We start from the raw sequence: 21,115 nt of genomic DNA, 5'->3' as shown, positions 1-21,115 counted from the left end.
ATTATCCAATATATAAAGATATATATATTTATATCTTTATATTAAATATATAAAGAATTCCTACAAGTCAATAAGAAAAACACAAAGAACCAAATGGTAAAATGACATGAACAGGCATATCACAAAAGAAGAAATAAGGATGGAAAATAAACACATGAAAACATATTCAACCTCCTTATAACCAATGCAAATAAAGACTACAATGAGATATTTTACATCCACTAGATAGGCAAAATCAAGAAGTCCTATATTACCAAATGTCCAGTGAGGTAAACACACTGCTGGTAGGAGTACAACATGGTAAAAGCATTTGGGAAGAAATTTGGTTATCTTATGAACCTGAAAATATGCTTACTCTAGGAAATAGCAGTTGTACACTGAAGCAGAAAGCTGAGTGTGTCTTGGCATGGGAAATGGGGATATATATTAATCCCTCAGCCTTTGAAGTGGCTGAGTGGTCCTCTGGTTCACAGGCTAATGGTCGCCTCAGGCAGCAACCTGCCTGCTTCTTCAGCTTCCCTTAATGTGCCTATAAATGTCATCTTCTATATGTATGATGATAAGTTTGGGAGGCTCTGCCCATAAAATATCCATAGAATATTCATAGAAGCATTGTTTCACCTGGAAACAACCTAAAGACCAGTAACAGGCAAATGAACGGCTTAGTATATTGTGATGTATTCTTTTAACGGAATACTATACGGCAGCAAAAATGTACTAACTGGAGGTATGCATGTTACCATAGAAGGTGTGCACATTCCCATAGACGAATTTCAAAGCACAGTGTAGAAGAAAAAAGCAAGTCTCAAATGATCCTTAAAATATGATTCTATTTATGTAAAGTTCAAAAGTATTCAAAACTTAAAATATCGTTTAGGGATGTATATACATATACAGTAAAATGATAAACTTGTATTTAGAATGGTGGTAAACTTGGGGGCACGCAGGAAGCTTCCAAGGTGTGAGTATCGTTCTGTGTTTCAATGTGTTGGGGGGCCCATAGTTGGTGTATTAAATAATGTACAGATTATAACCTGCTGAACAAGGAGGCACAAACCACCCTCATGGGGTTGGCAGGTAGCTCTTCCGGCATCCGATCTCCCACTCTGGGGAAGTGAAGACCCCGGGGTCACTTTGATCAAATGTGCAGTTTCAATACATTCATACAAAGGAAGTAAAGTCCCAAGATTTGTTGCTTACAGATCACAGATATGGAGGTGGGGTTGAGGGAAGTGCAGTGAGCTGGGAGAAGGGCAGTCCTCTGTCCCAGATCACAAGAGAGCAGGAGATGGAGAGTGGGGTACCAAGCACCTGTTACTTATAAGGTGTTTGGGGCAGAGGTCACTTATTTTTTGAGTACTCAACTCTAAGTGGTTATTTTAAAAGGTGCCCCAGGAAAAGCAAAGCGGGAACTTAGGGCAGGAATCCTCAACTCAGGTTCTTATGTAAATGTCCAGAATCTGGGTGGGAGCAGGGTTGTCAAATAGATGTTAAATTGTTGAGTTTGTGTGTGTGTATGTGGTGTGTGTTACGGGGAGGTAGTAGGGGTTCTAAGGCTTTGACAACCTTGGAAAATTCTGGGTTAAACGAAGTTAGCCAGATTTCTTAGAAATCCATGTGTGCTCGTGTGACTAATGAATTTCCAAGAAGGTCTGCAGTGTGAGGAAGCAGCCTTTGGAGCTATGTATGTGTTTTGTGTGGTTAGAGCTATGTAGATATTATCTGTGTGCTTCTCCTCCTGGAAGTTTCTGGAAGGTTGACTTGGCAGTGAGAATGGGGCCTGTCGTTGCCAGCCTGCTCCTCAGCTTTCAAAATGCTCTATTCTTTAGGTCCTAACCTTGCTTCAAACTCCATTTTATACTTAAACAAACAAAGACTCTCTTGTCCACCAGGAGTTCGTCCTTTGGACGGCTTCTCTCAGGAAGGTAACTTTCTTCCCTGCTGCTGTGTCCTGCGGTGCAGTCCCAGGGCAGCACAGCTGTCTGCTGCACGTGTTGTCACCCCTGGGACTGGGGCTCACACTTGTGTCCCTGGTGTTGGGCTAGGAGCTCAACAAATGTGCATCCCAGCAGAGCAGTTTCAGCGGGAAGACACTGGCTATACAACCATTTCCTTTCCCTGAGAAGTGTCTCAGTGTATCAGGAAACACTTCTTGTTCTTGATTTAATTACACAAGGATAGCTAAGCAGTGATTTTAGGAAATGTAAGGTGCTCTCGCACTCAGAATGAACAATAAATAAAAAACAGATGAAAATTAAATCATTGAGCTCGAATCATCCCCCCACCTCATCTCAAATCAGTTAGGTTTTCAGTTGTGGAGATGTTTGGGGATTCCTCCACTATATCATGGTCCTGTGTGAGTGAGCCTGCTGTTGAGGTAGGAAGATCCATCCTCCCGCTGTTGCGGCTTTGCAGAAAGAACCTGGACCTGGGGTTAGAAGACAGGAGTTCAGTCCCAACTTGGCTCACTGTGAGATCACCAGACGGCCATTCCTAATGGCTGGCCTTGGCAAGCTGGAGTTAGTAGGTTCTAATCTTGAAGAAGTCTAGGTGATGGGGGGGTCCAGCAGCATCGCCCTGAAGAAGGCAGGGAAGGACCAGCTTCAGCTGCAGAGGAACTGGCTGCATTACTTTCAGTCTGGGGACAGGCTGCCCCTTTGGGACGTCCCGCTGCATTGGCCCAGCCTTGTGTCAGCTCCACAGACGCGTGACTGTTCAGGTTGCCTACGGACGAGCAACGAGGCATGGCAGTGGTCACTAAGCTGAGACGAGGGAAATGGAGAGTTTGAGGTGGTGTGAAAGTGTTTCCCAGTGGGATCTTGGGGGGAAGCTCCTGGCATTTTGGGCTGTGGAGTCAGGGGCTGTTCTGTGCATTGTAGGACACTCAGCATTCCCAACCTCCTCCCTTCTACTAAATATGGACCAGTGATGCCAAATCCTTGTGATGACCAAGAACTGCTCCTGTGTAGTTCCAGTGCCCCATGGGGTGGCAGTTCCTCCCTACACGGGTTTCAGAACCGCTGGAGGTTAAGTGACCCAGCTGAGCTCCCCGCCAGACGATTCCTTATGCAGCTGCAATGTTTACTTCCAACTTTGTTAAGAGGCTGCATTTCCTCACCACCCAGCTACTCAGTCCCGTAAGGTCATGCCCAGGGAGGGCGTTACTAAACGGAATAAGACTGGTTTCACGTGGAGAATACATTCTCGGGTGAGCAGTTCTGGCGAACCAATCTAGAACCATCTAGTGCAAAGATGGTTTGCCAAGGAGTCTGGAGCCTTGGAACCTAGTCTGGCTTCTTACCCTTAACTAACTTTGAGCTTTGGTTAAACTCAATCATATAAATGGAAATAAGGAGTTCTCACATTCCTTGCCTCCCAAACCCCTTCCAGATCTAACATTCAATTCTACCGAGACAGAGAGGCCATCACTGACTCAAATTTGAATGTGAAAATGGAACAATATATCTAAGACCAATTATTTAGAGAGATGAAACAGTTTTCACAGGGAGAAATTTTAAAATAGGGGGAAAAAAATTCTTACCACTCAAGTTTTGGGAAACATTTTATAATTTATATATAAAATCTCAGTAAGAAACAATGTAAAATGACAGAAATATCCAACTTACATTAAGAGTTCAAAAAAAAAATCACTCACACTGAATGTAAATTTTAATTATAAAACAAGAATATGAACAAAACATTTTAAAACAATCTCAATTATTTGGCAACTCATCACATCATTGCTAGAGGCAAATTTGATCTTAAGAAAAGCTTAATCTTATGAAAAACTTAAGTTGGACAGTTTGCTCATATGAGAGTTAAAACATGTTTAAAAAAGAATCTGGCAATAAAGCCAGTTTCTATCTTGAAATAACTGTGTATAAAATAACATATAATCCTGAAGCTCGATAAACAGGAGTGACTTAATCTTCAATGCATTTCTCTTCACTGAAAAAGACATTATGGAAAGAACATGGGGCAGCACAGAGAGGAATGGACACCGACACAGGGGTTTATGCTGCAGGTGACAGATGTAATTTTACTTGAACCGGAACCTCCTACGTCAGTGGGGCTGGTAGTAAAGTCAGAGATGCGAGTATAATCTAGAAACAAGTTACATTCTTAAAAAACAGAATCACAACTGTGAACAGAAAAGCAATGGAGACCCCTTCTTGAGCTAAACTACTTTACTTGGATACATGCGAGAAGAGTCTGTATTTCCTGCCAGATGAAATTCAGATAGTTACAGGGCAGGCAGAGTCCTAAAACATCTCTACTAATGACTGCATAGCATTTAAAACCCTTTTTTTTATTAAAAAAAATAAAATAAAATAAACAGATATATAGTAAAGTTCACAGATAAGTTTTCTCTGTAAAATAAATAAAGTGTTCATTGATTAGCATCATACATACAGTAAAATACAACCTGTTTTTACATGTTTATATACTGTACACAGATTACCAATTGGCAGCCTGGTGTCTGATGGGCTGGAAGGGTTTGCGTGAGTGATGTGTCACATCGGGAAATCCCAATTTCAAATGTTAAAATATACAACTACTTTGTTTTGAGTTCAGGTACAAAGTAAACTTATTTTCCTTTATCTGAAATAAATGTACATAATACTTCTATGAACAATAGTTTATAAAGCTGTTTAAAACATAACAAGAAAAAGCTTGCACCTAGGAACTTGGAGCACATGCACGGCCTTCCCCTGGTTAAAAACAACAGCCTGTGGCCCTGAGGCTTGTCCCTCTTCTCTCTACCGTGTCCCCTTGTGGACCAGCCAGGGGTGGCCGCAGTCAGATTACCGCTTTGCCTTCTTCACCGGGGTCTCCTCCACCCTCTGCTGGCCTCTGGTGCGTGCCCCGGGAGGGCTAGCTTCTCTCTTGCGTTTGGTAGGAGGGGAGAGCTGTGCCTTTGATCTGCAGTAAACAAAAGTCAAGGCTGTGGTAAGACTTAGAAAGAGCTGCTTCAAATAATTTGGGAGTTCTTCAAAAATTGGAAGATTTTTGACCTTGAGAGCCAAGAAGAGAAAACCTGGATAAGGTCTACACAGGACAAGGAGACTCTAGAAGAGCCTATGCTGACTGGTTACTTGCTGACAGCCTCACATCCTAACAGGGCACGGGTGGGGGAGTTTGGAAGCCTGTACTCTGATTCCGGTTCTGTCCTACTCTGGGTGTGGACCTTGGTCAAGACCACTTTCTTCTCTAGGCCCTAGTTCTTCTATCTATACAATAAAGAAATCAACGGCCAGTCCCATGTTGAAACAACTGGTGAGAACACAGCGGGATGGCAGCCTCCGTCTGAGCACGCGCACAACCGTGTCTCACAGGACGTTACCACAGAGGACAGCTGGCAGTGTTAGAAAAGGCATGGGAACCTGAGAAGAATTTCCTACCCAGTCTCCCTGCCAGCAGCCTAGCCCTGCTCTCCATTCTGCCATTAGACTGATTTGTCGGAAACTTCAGTTAATCATGTCAATATCACCGTCTGTCTTATCTCTTCTCTAGGATCTCTGATACTTTCAGCACAAAGTCATCCAGAACGCAATACACAAAGTCCTTTACCATTTGCCCTCAACTGCTGCACCATTCTGGACTATAGTCCTGCCAAAGTAGCCCCATTCCCAAACACAAAGTGTTCTCTGACATGTTCATATTTTGGCATGGGATTTTTTTTTGGAACAACGCCACACCTCCTATCTGGCAAACCTCATTTTGAAGCCCCAGTTCAAAAGCAACTCCTTCTGGGAAGCCTTCCTCATCACAGAGCAAGCTGCCCTTCGGAAACCCCACAGCACTTTCTGTTGTTAATTTATCCACTGGAGTTTTTCAAATTGCAGGCTAGAGCCATTATTTTAAAACAATGTATTAACAGAACACAATAGACCATTGATATCACTTCTATTCAGTTTGGCTCATGAAAATTTTGTTTCAGTGACAGCGACAATATTGCAGAATACATTCTTAACATGAGCTGCTTACTGTCAAAAAAGTTTGAAAGTCAGGTACACATACGTCCCTCCATTAGACAGGATGTTTCTCCAGGGCAGCTGCTGAGGTTATTCCTTTTCCTCTCTCCAGTGCCTAGAACAAAGCCCGACATGTGTGGGCGAGCAGTAAATGTTATATCAGTGAAGACACTTGGAAAACAAAACTGCAGGAGATGGGACTCTACTGATGTGAAGACATGTTTTACTTATTGTTCCTTTGACAGCACAAGTAAATAAGCTCAAATCGAGTCAAATATTGTTGTATATGATGTAGTTTCAGCATGTTATCTATGCATGTATTGAGAACGGCTAAAAACCAGTGGCTGTCAATATCCCATTTCAAACCATAACCAAGGAAAGCCATCAGCCACTAAGTGCGCAGCTGTTTACCTAGGAGTGGGCGTGTGCCAGCACTGTGCTGGATGTCATACCGCAGAGAACAGAAGCTTTGCGCAGGGGCTTCCGTCTAGCTGTGTGAGCTTGGCTAGGTCACCTGACAGACCCGTTCCTTCCACTCAGAGGGTGGCCTATGACCAGCAGCACTGGCAGCACCTGGGAGCTTGTGAGAAATGCAGACCATCAGGTCCTGCCCCAGACCTACAGAATCAGAGCCTGCATCTCAGCAAGAGCCTCTGTGATTGGCCTGCACATTCATGTTTGAGAAATAATGAACCAGACCTTTCTAAGATTCTTCTCATATATAAAATAAGGATAAATACTACATTTTACTTAATGAGGATTAATGGGAGAATATATGTGAAAGGTGCCCAGCACTTCAGTTTGCTTCGCTTTCTATAACATGGGGATAACAATGCATACATACAAGTATGCTAGGAAGATCAAATGTGATAAGAGACATCAAAACAGTTTTTATACAATATGAAGTCTTTTATTTTTTGATGCTATAATGTACAGAAGGTAAGGCAAGTCCCTGACCTCAAGGAAGAAGCTTATGGACCAGAGGGGAAAACAAAACTAACACACTTAAAGCAATGGTATATGCCACTGTCAACTGCACAGCCCCAATTAGAAGGGCAACAGGAAGGAGGTGAGGATGAGCTGAACAGGCAGGGCGGCATCCTGAAGGGGGTGGGTGTACAGGATGGAAGGACCTGGCTGACTGGGGGCTGGTGGTGAGGGCGCTCCTCAAGAAAGAGCCAGCACAAGCAGAGGCAGGGAGCAGGGGTCGGCACAACCTGTGGGAAGCGGGAAGATGAACCAGGCCAGGCTGAAGGTGTAAGCCGGCTCGTGGCTATGCCTCAAGGGCTCTCCTGTCACCTCATCACCTCTCCAGTGCTCTGGGCAAAACAGAAATGACCCCGGGCTGTTACCTGCTGGACCCTGCTGCACTGCTTTAACCAAGCATTCAGGTCTGTGACCACTCGGGGAGAAACAAGCCTTGTCTTTGGTTCTGGGGGGCAGGAGTTGGCAGGTAAGGCTCACACGTGTCAAGGATAAAGCCTGTGCAGGAGGGCTGTGAGGTGGGGCAGACTGGTGAGGCCACCGAGACTCCTTTTGGCAGCCCTTCCTACTCTGTTTGGAGTAGATTTCATTTGGAAAACAAATGATTCCCAAAGACAGTCATTTGGCAAGACAAGAATCTTAAACTTGGGAAGAAAGCATCACTGCACCAAAACCGGTCTCAGGGGTTTAAAAGTGACTTGAACGTCAGCAGGGACTTACCTTCCTAGTTGGGGAGATTTACTAACTTTTTCACTGGTAGATAATTTCTCTTTTGCTAATTTTTGGTGATTTCTAAGAGAAACTGTTTCTGGGCTGCCAAGTTTGGATGTTGCATGTGTAGATGGCTCACTATGATGTTTTCTGAAACAGATTATAGAAACACTGGGCAATGGCAGCACTGAACACTCCAGTCCCTGGGACTCCAGAAAGGACGAGGCTCCTCATGGGCAAGTCAGAGAATGGGGACTAAAAGTAGGAAAATGGCTGGTTTTCTGGACCACTGTTGGTAAGCAGGTCTTCATGTCACCTGAGACTAACTCTGCTTATATGACTCTAGCTTTGCTTTGACTGTGTGGGACAGTATATCGTGATTTAGAGAAAGATAAATCTGTGATAAACAGAAAATATATTGGCTGATGATATAAGATCCCAAAGTGCTCACCAGAGTAGAATAAGGGGCCAAGATCGATGAAAGTACAGTTCACAAAGCTGAATGCTAAGGCCCTGGAACCGGGTCCAAGCAGTCGCCTGCACAAGCATCAGGTGAGAGAAGAAATGCCCCATGAGGAAAAAGAACGTGCTGAGTTGGTGTGCAGCCCAGGCAGAAGGAGCCCAGTGAGTTGGATGCATGTTGAAGCACAGTCTAGAAAATAAGGTGGACAGGCCTCTTCTAGATTCATCAGCGCACACTTGGTGCAAACATTTGCTTCTTAAAAGAGAACACAGATAAACTGAGGAGAACAAACAGGATGAGGAGGGGGCGCAAAACAAGAGAAGACCTATAAGCCACCCTCCAGTGTTTAAGGGAAAGGTGTACAGGCTCCAAAGGTAGAAGCTATGGGGAGGCCAGCATCCATTGAACACAAGAGAATGCCATGAGGAGGTGGCCTTCCTGTCCTGAGGTAACACGCAGAAGCAGAAATACCTTTACAGAGGAGCTGCTGGCAGCATGATCGAGGTACTGATGGGTTTGCAGTATGGACCCACTGAGACCCCATGTGACCCTGGGAATCTGTGGGATTATAAAGATGCCAGAGCCCTGGAACCAATCAACCAATGCCAAGGAATCTAAAGTGAAAAAAATCCATTTGTAAGTCACAAGCTCCTAAAGTGCATTAAGGAGAAGCATTGATAATCCGGGTGATTATAGAACCGTAAGTCAAATACGATTTATTTTTGAAGAATAAATTTTAAAGGGAAAATCTGTTAGCTACTTTTAGACACTCACTTGAAGATGCCTAGAAGGCCTGTGGAACTTTCTGAGTTGGGCTCGACTATACTGGATGATCTTTCCACAAGTGTAAAAGAGGGAGGGGTGTCTGTACCCAAATGCACCCTCTCAATCAGCAGATATCTTAATCCTGTGATTCCTATTTATCTGAGCTGCCCCACCTAAAAAACAACCATGAGACACCTCACCTTCAGCCCTGTGAGCTCCTAAAGTCTTCTGGCTCTAAAATTTCATTCTTTGAGAAACTAAACCACATCATGAATGGCTAATAATGTACAGGTTTAGAGGAATTAGAAATAGGTTCATTTTAAGTCTTTATGTAAACATAACACATTATTACTATTATACTACAGTGGCAGATGTTAGTAAGTGATACCCTTGAAATAAATATTCCTGAAATCTTGGATAATGAAATTATAGATGAGGATACCAAGATTAACAGCTTGTGAATCACATTAAAAATGGAAAATATTCACGCTTCAGAAAAAGTTATAAAACTGTAAGGTGATGCAACACTTCTCAAAATGGGCTGTGGGGAAAGGAATACTGATTGATGTTAAAAGGTATAATAACAGGGGCTGGGGGGCCAAGTATAACTGACAAAGTTAAATAGGTTTCTTTCCTTTAGGACCATGACAAGCCCTTAATATGGTAATGTACACTATGGCTTAAGAAGGAGAGAAAATTCAGAGGCATTCCCCAAACTCACTTGACCATGGTCCTCTTTTCTCCAGAGGCTCTGGCTATACTAGGGTTTGGGAGAACGTACTATGGGAATGGGAAACATATGAAATTGCCAGTTATGTAAGTGGAAAATGGTGGCCATCCTGGCGATTTCACGTGATGGACCTGTTACACAGCACTGTGAGGTGCATCTTGCAACGGGTATGGGCTCGTGATTTCTCTTTCTCACTGCAGCTAAGCACGCTGCACACAGAGACTGTGTTGTATGTATCTGTGTTTCCACCCACGGTGCTTAGCACTGCATCTGAGACATCTACTCATCCTTGATAAATATTTATGAAGGAACTAAACAGGTTGCACCCAACAGGTATCTAAAGCCTGGAAAAGATTCCAAAGTGATCCTCAAAAATGGTTTAAGAGGGAAAATAGCCTCTCCGAGAGGAACTGAAATGTCAGAGGACTGGGAGCATGTGCTCTCTGCTGAGGATAAAACGAAAGGAAAGAGCTCACACTGTGGCACAAGTGAGTCAAAGACAAGAGAATCCCATGAGACCCACAGCTATTTTCTGATGGAGAAGCTGGTAAAGGTTCTGGAAGCTCTCCTTTGTCCCCTGTTACCTCTGAGCCTCTGATCTGGTGCTGGACCTTGTGGTGGCTCCTGTGGGCTCATCCTCTTCCTCTTCTTCCTCTTCCTCATCAGACTCCTGGTCTTTCTTGTCCTCAGTTGCTTCAGAAGCTGATTTCTGGCGTTTTCTTTCTGGCTCTGAGGATTCTGTTCAGACAGAAGGGTAACACCTGGATTGTACAATTCCCAAAGACACTTCCAAAGGACAGATATTAGGGCCTTGGAGGCAGAAGAAGTGGTTTTCCACTTCCTTTTTGTTTCAGCACTTGCAATTCACAACTGTTTAACTTAATCTCTGGGATAGTTTACTTAGGCAGTTCGCAGCCAGCATTTGCAAAAAATTCACATGTACTCAGAAAAGCACCTGGGATGTACCATTTCTGACACAGGATTAGAGCCATTTCACACATATTTATGTAGTATTAATACTAGCTGCACCCCCTGGATTTTTCCTCATCCAAAGAAAAACTCTTAAAAAGGTGATTCTGAAATGATAATACTCTGTAATTAAGACTCTGCCAGGAACATACCAGCATCATCTGATAGAGTGAGCGAACGCTTGGGCTTTCTTCCTCTCCGACGCACATTTGCTACAGATTTTTCTTCACTGTCATCCTAGAAGCAAGAAAATTAAAGTTGAAATGGTGGTCACTTGAGCATTTACTAAGTTTATTTCTAAAGGACATGTCTTGATAAGAAAATTAACACTTACATTGCTTCCACTTCGTTCTTGTAGGTTAGGTGTTTCTTTATTGGACTCATCTTTAAGAAAAGGAAGATCTCTGCATTAATATTTTAATTAGTGTCAAATTAAATTTCAACAGTTTGGCTTGCTGTCTGTGCATGTACCAGTGATAATTAAGGTATTCTTACGCAATTTATCATTGTTTTTGTATCAGCCAAGCAAACGTTGAGGTGGAATACCTAAGCAAAAAAAGCACGTCGGAATGAAAGTCAGGATACCAAAGTTTGCGTTTCAGATCTGTCATGAATAAGCTATGTGATCTAGGCAAATTACTTAAATTCCCTCAGCCTCAGTTTTTTCATCTGTGAGATGAGGATTTGGGTTAGATTGCCCTCATGGTTTCTCTCTTTCAGCTCAAATGCTCTGAACCTGGAAAGGGAGGAGGAAGGGGACATCTAGGGAGCCCCCAAGAAACAGCAGGAACTGCAGGTCAGGATTCCAGACTTTACTCAAATTGTAATGGAGCTCTATAAATAGTACAGCCCTCATTTGATAGGTAGGAAAATGAGGCTTGAGTAACTTAAGTAATTTGTTCAGAGTCACATAACTAGCAGGTGGGGGGGGGGTTGGAATTCTTATGACTCCATATACTCATATCATGGTATCTAGAAAAGTACATTTTATAATCCTATTTTAGGTTGTGAATACCTATTCTTTATGTATTTGCTTTCTGTAGATGTTATCATTTTCTGAGAATGTATCTTGGTAAGAAAAATGAAGTTTAGTTCAATGCACTGTTTGAAGCTAAGATTATGAGGACGCTGATTAGACACTCAACAACCCCAAAGTGGACTTACTAGTGATGAAGACTGCGTAGCTGCCTTTTCTGCAATTTCACTAAACTAACATAGGCAGAAGAGTTAAAAACCAAGAAAAAGGCTCACAAAGAAGAATCCAGTCTTTAACTGGTCATCATTACCCAGATTCAGAAAACTACTGCCCAACGACAATAGTAAAACATAATTGCATAGCTTACAATAGAGTCTTTAAAGGGCATTTGAGTTCTAAAGATTTCTTGTTGTATGGATATAAAATATTATAAAATTATGAATAAAAGATGGTTAAAAACAAAACATAAGCAAAACCTCCTTTTGTTAAAAAAGATAAACAAACCTTAATTTTCAAAGAGGCAAGAAAAAGTAAAATATGATCATAAGATCCCACACATAGTTAAATGTGGAAAAAAATTTTAAATTACACATTTGCTTTTACCTTGCTAATCAAAATATGTACTTTCCTGATATGACCATGCTATTTATTTGGTCCAAAATACTTGTCATATTCTTTTTTTTTGCCTGTGTCAGCACTTTCAAACCCATCAATGGCTATTTTTTGCTTTTATGTATCAAAAAATTTAAACCATGAAATTAATACAGACACATAGTAAAGATTCTGAAAAATGCAGGCAACAGTAAAAACATGAAATGTTCCTACTATCTCACCAGCCAGAGCTAATCATTATCAACATTTTGGAATATTTTTTCTTCTTGGAATGAGGACAAAAACACTTCATTGAAACAATTTTATCTCTTGCATCCTAGTTCTGGAAGCTGCACAGGCTCCTTTCAAAATTCTTCTTCTGAAAACAATAGGCTCTTGGGCTGAATTCCTGTCTTCCTGATAAGAGTTCCCAGTCCCAGGTTGATCTATTTCTCACTAAAACATGTCCATGAAAGTATGGTTTGGACACAGCAGTGCCTTCCCTCTTTTGCTCCGTGTTGCCCTCCCTCTCCTCTCTGAAGGCTTCCCAGACTAACAAAACTGAGAATGACTCACATCACAGGAAAAGCCACTAGCTAGAGTCTTTCATGGCTACAAGGACAGCCGCTTTTACCAAGGAAGCCACCCACTTCATTGGAAAACAATGAAATTCTAAAACCTTCCCCGACAGCCAGGCTTCCCCACCCCTTCCTTAAACCATACACAGAGCAATGCTTTTAGGTACATACCTGTTTGCATTACTTTCTGTTTGCTGCCAGGCGGAGATTGTTCTACCTAAATTTAAACAAAGAAAAAAACTGAAGTCAGCAGTTTGTTATCATCACATAGAAAGTCAATCAACAATGTAAAGAAGGTACAGGAGGACCTCTGTTTATTATGTAGGCAGAATATCTGGAACCTACTTCCTGCAGTTGATTAAACATACCAAGCAAATATGGATGCCTATGATTCTGAACACACAGGCCTTTCCACAAGGAGGATTAGGGCTGCCACAAGCCTCTCTCCCAGCCACTGTGCTGCTATGCCGGGGGGCAAGCAATGGAGGGACACACATGGCCCGCTGTTAATATTCCCCAACCCGGCCCGGCAAACCATCTTATGTGTTGGTAAATGCATTCACACTCTTACATGTGGCTCTTTGGTTCTGTTGTCTTATAAGAATTCTAGTGAGATAATTAATGCAGATATTGTTATACTACTTTATATCCAAGGAAATGGGAGTCTTGAGAGGGTCACATGACTGGCCCAGTACCACAGATCTGGGAGTAAGTGGCAGAGCTGAGGCTTGAATCCCATTTGCTTTTGTTAGGTCAGTGGACATGTCTGTCCTCTTAATAATGTTATCATTGAAACTCATGCAATGACGTTTTGGTACAATGATTTTGTTGGCTATACACTTCAGGGTCAAAGATAAAGAATATTAAAAAACATAAAGTATTACTGCCAATTTTCCTGCATCAAAATTGGTGTACATTCTACTATAGAAGGGCCTCCATAAAAAGTAGTAAGATAGACACTTTGGAGGTTTCCATAAAGAAGCCGTTATCTAAAAATCATATAAAACAGCTATTTTCTGTATTTTAATCAAGGATGACAAGAAGATAAGTCCCTAGATAATTTATATAACTGAACTGACAGGTGAGGATAGAGTCAGAGTGAATTACAATTAATATATTTATATGATGCTTTAGTAATCATAATATTATCTGAATGGTTATTTGATGTTTTATTTAAGAAAATCTCTTAAAGCTTTTCAAATACTTTTTAGCAAAGATAGTTGAAAATGCTAATATTGCAGTATACTCTTTCCAGGTCAAGAGCAGATATTTGAAGAATTCTCATCGTTTGCAATTACTTACAGTGACAATGCCAGCATCTGTTTTGCAGTCATCTTCTAAAAAATAAAAATCTCACTTAGAAAATCAGTTTGAAAATTTCTTTTGTGTGAACTGAAAACACACCAAATACCTACTTGTTTTTAATGATGTTTCTACAGGGTGTTTACGAGGTCTTCCTCTTTTCCTTTTAATAATTACTGGCTGATCTTCCTAAGGGGAAAAGGAAAAAAAAGCAATACAAAGTTTTATCCTCTATTATACAAATAGTTTGCTTTCTCAAAATGGGATTTAGAGTTCCCTCCTAAGAGGTCTCAAATCCCAGCTTTGTCTCTTAAAAAATATGTGACCTTAGGCTTAGTGCTTCATTTCTCTCAGTACAGTCCCCTCACTTGACAAACAAGTCTGAGTATGAATGAGTATGAGCTGACTCATACTGAGCTGACTGAGTATGAATTCAGAGTCCTGAGGATTATGAGATAATGAGATAATGGAAGTAAGCGCTCAGTGTCAGCTTTTACTTCTGTAAGAAATATGTATGTCCACTTAAATGTGGATTTGGTCCTAGTCACTTGTGACCAAATGGGATCCCTTATAAAAAATAAAGGAGGCCACTGAAAACAAACAGAACTATTAAAAAGCTGTATCAACAAACAGCTTGGAGAGGGTGTGGAGAAATGAATAAATGCTGGAGAGGGTGTGGAGAAAAGGGAACCCTCTTGCACTGTTGGTGGGAATGTAAATTCATACAGCCACTATGGAGAACAGTATGGAGGTTCTTTAAGAAACTAAAAATAGAACTAGCATACGACCCAGCAATCCCACTACTGGGCATATACCCTGAGAAAACCATAATTCAAAAAGAGTCATGTACCACAATGTTCACTGCAGCACTATTTACAATAGCCAGAACATGGAAGCAACCTAAGGGTCCATCGACAGATGAATGGATAAAGAAGATGTGGCACATATATACAATGGAATACTACTCGGCCATGAAAAGAAACGAAATTGATTTATTTGTGGTGAGGTGGATGGACCTAGAGTCTGTCATACAGAGTGAAGTAAGTCAGAAAGAGAAAAACAAATACCGTATGCGGACACATATATATGGAATATTAAAAAAAAAAAAAAAAAAAAAAAGATTCTGATGACCCTAGGGACAGGACACGAATAAAGATGCAGAGGTAGAGAATGGACTTGAGGACATGGGGAGGGGGAAGGGTAAGCTGGGACGAAGTGAGAGAGTGGCATGGACATATATACACTACCAAATGTAAAATAGATAGCTAGTGGGAAGCAGCCGCATAGCACAGGGAGATCAGCTCAGTGCTTTGTGACCACCTAGAGGGATGGGATAGGGAGGGTGGGAGGGAGATGCAAGAGGGAGGGGATATGGGGATATATGTAAACATACAGCTGATTCACTTTATTATACAGCAGAAACTAACACACTATTGTAAAGCAATTATACTCCAATAAAAATGTTAAAAAAAAGAAGCTGTATCAAGACTGGCAAACTTGGCAATGGTTATGTAGAAGATCTGGCTGGTGTACAAGTTGTTTCCCTTGATTTATGGGCCTCCGTCTCAGGTCACTGTGATTCTGTGTCCCACTGGGCTCTCTGCAAATCCGAAGGGGCCTGGAGTGAGCAGGGATGGAGGTCTGCCTCTCCTGCAGCCTCCCAGGAATCCCTGACCTCACCTTGTCAAACTGGGTCCCGTCTGGCACTTGCTGCAGGCCTTCCGCACATCCTGATGCTGCTGCTCCCATTTCGTTCTGCTGGACTCCAGGGCTCAGCAGCTCCCTGTTCTCTGACCTGAGCTGGTGCCTGGCTTGGCCGTGCTAAGCCTCTGGGTCAGGAAGTGACATGGACACTGAGGTACAGATCTGGGCTGATCCCATGTGGCTGACAGAAGTAGGTCTCATACAAATGTTTGGATAAAATTAAGATATAGGGAAAAATGAATCAAAATGACACTGATGAAGTGCACTGCATGAAATGCTGTCCTAGTGCACTAAAAAAAAAAGAGCTACTTCAAAAGCATTTAAGAAGAACTTTGGGTAAGAGCATTGAATGTATTTTATTTGTTTGTAGTACTTAAATAAATCTGAACAAATAAATATAAAAAACATTTCTCACCTCCTGAGATTTTACGTTGTCATCATCATTCTGCTCTGTCTTTTCGCCAGCGGCTTCACTGCTGCTGTATTCATCTGAAGAAAGAGTAGAGCTCGTTCACTGCTGGGGACTACACTCAGCCTTGGCGCCAGGACACCTACCAAGGTGACCTATGTCGTCCCCGTCACACATGCACACAGACTCCATTCTCAGGTGGACACACCAAAGTTAATAAGCCAGAGTCTGGTTAACCGATAAGAAGCACACTTTGGGTAAAACAGGAGCCAGATTAAAAATGATCCCCAAGCGCTACCGATACTCAGCACGACGTACTGTGTTATAACGCGAAGGCAGATTAGCAAACTGCAGTTTCAGTTGGTGAAGCCTGGTGAGAGATATGCTGACTGCTTTGAAGGATCAGTCTCCTCTTAAAACAATTTATCTAAGTAGATGTATTACTCACCTTTTTCTTCCATGGCCCTTGAAGCAGTGTTGTTTGTCTTAGAACTTGTTTTAGGTAACTCTTCCAAATCTCCAGAGTTCTCTTCCTATGGAGAAGTTGAACAAGACAAGCAGCTTCTTTTTCTTACTTATTTCAACAATAATTTCCTAGCAGTCTTTTAGATATTTGTGGGAATTTTTTAAAAAAATAACAATCTTGCTGCTTGGGAGACTACACAAAAAGATACAAAATCTGAAGGCAGAAAAGCATGAGATAAGGCTATAAAGCAACAAGGCCATTTTTTTTTTCCCCCTGCAAAATGGAAATTGCTCTCCTCCCTCACCCTGGACTTTTCAAGAGAAACTCCAAAGAAAGAACTGAAAGGAATTTACAACAGATTTTTTTTTTTTTTCTTTGCTGGTGGAGGCGAGGGACTGGGGGAAAGGAATAAAGCAGAAGATGCCAAAGAGAACTTCTGGGTATCCAGCTGGGCTGATTTAGAGCAATGATTTCTCAATGGTTAAATTATTTGCCCTTAGTTGCAAAGAAGTTTTGAGCATGAAATACCAAATTGTTTATACTATGATACTAATATAATGTGTAAATAAAAATATACAAGTTAAATTTAAAATCAGAATACTGTTTTATATTGAGAATATTACCTGTATATGTGATTTTTAAATGAAAACAATTAAGTCAGAGTATATTTAAATTTAACATTAAAAACCTTACACAAAGTTGAAGGGAGAATAAAAGGATACCCTTTAATCTGTTTCTTTCCAAATTCAGGAGTACCGTCTCAAGATTTTTGTTCTGGATAGGGCAGGGGGAGTGATGGGCTTTTTAAAACCCAGTATCTTTCCTTGGCCACAACCAACTGAAATTCATGACAATATGTGACTTTACCTCTTCGGTTTTTAAAATTCTTTTACTACTTTTTATTTAGTTTATCAGTTATTGGGAGGAAAAGAGACTATAAACTGGTTTTAGTGAGCTGGAAGTCAGCTGCATATATTTATAAGGTGACTTAAATACTTTTGGAACAAGTTGGAAAAACAATAGATTAGGGAAAGAGAGAGAACAAGAAGATGGAGGTGGACTGGAACAGACACTGAGAAGTGCTGAGTCTCAGAAATGGGAGAAAACCCAAGAAGAGGTTATCTACCAGGAAATGGAGAAATCTGGGCCTAGAACAAAAGACAGGGTAAGAGCAGAAATGAAAATTTGTGAGCCGCTTCCCTGAGTCACAAGGTGAAAATAAGATCATAGGAAAAAAGAGGCAATGAGGGAGGGCCCATCCTTGGACTACCTATATTTTAGGGGCTGGAGTTATGGTAAAGAGAAAGCCAAATATTAAAATTTTTAAACAGTATGTATCACCGTATTTCACTGTTCTCATGTAAGTATATCTGTAATAAAGCATATTACACTTGGGAAGAAAGGACCTGGAAACCTAAGGAAGTCAATAATATGAACAAAAACCTAAGCAATGATTATATCTAAACTGTGATATTAATACAATCTCGCAGTTTAAGATTATAAAGTACAACATTTGTTTTTTCCTTTGAGAGAGCCTAAAAAATATACACCTTTTATTTTTAGAGATACATAAAGTAAAAGGGATATTAGAACTATATATATATAATATATACACACACACACATATATAATACAAAATAAGTATACACAGTGATGTAATTAGGTTACCCCTAAAACTTAAAATTAATATGTGGAAAAAGTACCTTTGTATCTTGTGGCTCAGTTTCAGAGCATTGCCTCTGTCCTGTTTCTATTATGGAATCCAGGACATCTGGATTATCATCTGTAAATCAGTTTGCACAGAATCACAAAGGAATAAAAGCCAAATGAAAAAATGAAATGCATAGTTCTATTTTAAAAAATGACAGTTTGAGACTTCTATCTTAGGCATTTATGATGTCATGTGACTTGAGCACTGAACACTGGCCTTGGTCCTAGCAAAACCAAAAAAATAAAAATAAAAAAATCTACAAATGCTCAAATGGCACCAACAAAGCAGGAGGTTCTGTGGAGAAGGCTTAGGACATAGCGTTTCCAGAGATTGTTTTATTCTTGGCTGAGCTGTGTGGCTGTGGTTCCCCAACCAGGGATTGAACCCAGGCCACGGCAGTGAAAGTGCCAAGTCCTAACCACTGGACCTCCAGGGAATCTCTGTCCACAGACACTTTTAACTTCCTGAACAGGTTAGCACCTAAGAGGTATGGCTTAGCAATTAAGACCATGCTCTTGGGAATCAGATTTACTTGATGGCACCTGGTTGGGGCCCAGGCCCAGGTTACAGAGGAAGCCTGGGTTTTTGTGATTTCCAGGGGTTGGGTCTTCAGCAGGGAATAATCTAGTTTCTAGATCAAGTCCAGAAAAGACCCTGGAGGTGTCAAGCTGGTCTGGAAACACACTAGAGTTAAGAGTTGTAAACAATTACTACCCTCAAGAATTTTCTATGTTACCGGCCCATTATTTTGGATGTGAAAATAATATGATTTTCAAAGATGTCTAAAACAGGAACACATATATTCTAGATACCCAGTTCATCTTCTGAAGAGAGATACTGCTTCTTTCTTTTTCTTTTAGGCATGTGCCTTTCTTCCTCTTCAACCTAGAATTAAGAGTGACTATATTAAAGACAGTAGAATTTGGATCCAAATCTACTTAAAGAGGGGCACATTGTATTACTTTCTAGCCCTTGGAATAAATTTTTTAAAAATCTAGAATATTGCTTCTGGCATCTAGATTTGGATTAGACTCATTTTGTAAGCTTGAGGGTTTTTTTTTTTTAAGATTTTAATATAAATCCATACAAAATATCCATATCTATTTTTGGTTACATACTGTATTTCAACAATTCTAAAATACGTTAAAAAAATTCTCATTTTACCATCTCTGAAGTCAAACTATGTGTTACAATTGATGGCATGTCATAAATTAATTGGCAACATTTTTCTCCCGTCTTGGTGGCCTATTAAAAGGCTGATGAATGGCAGTATATGAAAAAACATCCTTGACTGTACTGTAGGGACATGTCCAAGTAATCCTGGGACCTGCCAAATTACCTAAACCTTACAAGAACATAAAGAAGTAACAGTGATATGGAGAACTCTTAATACATACATTTAATTTCTTATATACACAAAGAGGTAAAAGCCTTTATGCACAGGAGAAAGCACTATGCATAAAACATGAAATGAGTTTCTTATGAAAACCCACCTCTTTAGGATTTGTTTCAACACTATGACTTCTTATGGCTTCTGTGTTGTCTTTTCCACTATTGGATGTCTCTGAGTAATAAATACAAAAGAAAAAAGAAAAAAAAACAAAACCCCACCTTAAGTATTCACTCCAATACTTATTTTAGGGGTGTGTGTGGAAGGGGGAAGGAAAAGAAGAAAGAATACGTTACAAATGACTGTGGTGGGATCCTCACAAAAACTATGTCAGGTAAGTTCCATGATTTCCATTTCTAGACTTGAGTAAATGGAGTTGAAGGAGGGAAGAGAATCACTGGAATTTACATGGTAAATTTCAAAGCCATTTCTCCCCCCAGCTCCTGTATCAGCACAGTATGAACAAGTGTCCAAGGAAAACAATAGATCATGCATGGTAGCTCTCTTTGTAATTGGGACAAGTTGCAAAAAACCTCAATGTCCACTAACAAAAGAAGCAAAATAGTAACTGTGGTATATTCACACCATGGAATACTAAAGAGCAACTGAAGTAAAGTAACTAGAATTATACATGTCAACATGACAAAAAAAGAGATTGGGATTGGGGAGGGGGGTGTATAATATGGATTCAAATATATCTGTGCCATTTTTTTAAAAAGTTATGAAGCAAATATACTGCATTTTAAGATATGACAAAACTAGGTGATGGATACATGGGTGTTTATAATTATTGCCACTTTACTTTGGTTTGAAATATGGTATAACTTGTTATAAAAATAACTGTATAGGGGATTAAGACCTCTTTCCCCATTCTTGGAATAGGGAATCAACAAAATCAGTAGGAATCAACAAAATTCTACATTTTGTTTTGAGAAGAGAATTATTCCTCTGGGGTTGGCAGTCTCTGCAGGTTGCGTGCAATGAGGTCTGACCCCTGGGCGATGAGCCTCATAAATGTGATGTCCCTGATCTGCTACCAAATTGAGATTGCTTGTCAGAAATCAACAGTTAAGTACTTAGCACAGAGCCTCTCCTATGATACAAACCACTGGGGTCTATACATTTTGTATCCACATTGGATAAATCTACTGTGAGGTTTCTGGCAAAGTTCTAGTAGCTATTTAAGGCAAGGCACCACTTACAAGCTATGTGGCCTTGAATGAGACACTGGACCACTCCATGCCTCAGTTTCCTCAACTACAGATGTGATGCTGTTAATGCTCATTGTAATGGATCATATAAATTAGATGAGTGAAAATTTGCAAACTAATTATAATTAGCACAGGGCATGTCACACAGAAGGCACTCAACAAATGATAATTATAATATTA

The 21,115-nt window shown here is 40.7% G+C and overlaps 1 protein-coding gene across 4 annotated transcripts in view; it reads right to left on the bottom strand.

Annotated features, from left to right (window-relative positions):
• Positions 1–3,596: 3,596 nt before the first annotated feature.
• BOD1L1 (biorientation of chromosomes in cell division 1 like 1) overlaps positions 3,597–21,115 on the bottom strand; it is a 55,444-nt gene continuing 37,925 nt past the window's right edge. The window contains exons 15-27 of one of the 4 annotated variants that reach the window (XM_029234885.1): positions 19,828–19,898; positions 19,147–19,219; positions 18,327–18,406; positions 16,606–16,690; positions 16,164–16,237; positions 14,158–14,233; positions 14,045–14,079; positions 12,914–12,959; positions 10,932–10,981; positions 10,750–10,834; positions 10,213–10,366; positions 5,989–6,090; positions 3,597–4,923 (exon numbers count right to left, since the gene is read on the bottom strand). In XM_029234885.1, the coding sequence (XP_029090718.1) occupies positions 6,066–6,090; positions 10,213–10,366; positions 10,750–10,834; positions 10,932–10,981; positions 12,914–12,959; positions 14,045–14,079; positions 14,158–14,233; positions 16,164–16,237; positions 16,606–16,690; positions 18,327–18,406; positions 19,147–19,219; positions 19,828–19,898 (854 nt within the window). In that variant the 3' untranslated portion in view covers positions 3,597–4,923; positions 5,989–6,065. Of the gene's footprint in view, positions 4,924–5,988; positions 6,091–10,212; positions 10,367–10,749; positions 10,835–10,931; positions 10,982–12,913; positions 12,960–14,044; positions 14,080–14,157; positions 14,234–15,443; positions 15,874–16,163; positions 16,238–16,605; positions 16,691–18,326; positions 18,407–19,146; positions 19,220–19,827; positions 19,899–21,115 lie in introns of those variants that run through there. The other 3 variants (XM_029234887.1, XM_029234886.1, XM_029234888.1) reach the window with 3 other exon arrangements.

Source organism: Monodon monoceros, unplaced genomic scaffold, assembly GCF_005190385.1.
Source record: "Monodon monoceros isolate NGI ecotype Baffin Bay Population unplaced genomic scaffold, NGI_Narwhal_1 Super_Scaffold_20, whole genome shotgun sequence".
NCBI classification, from domain to species: domain Eukaryota; kingdom Metazoa; phylum Chordata; class Mammalia; order Artiodactyla; family Monodontidae; genus Monodon; species Monodon monoceros.
Note: the sequence above shows the minus strand (reverse complement) of the source record. Positions and strands in the feature narration are given on the sequence as shown.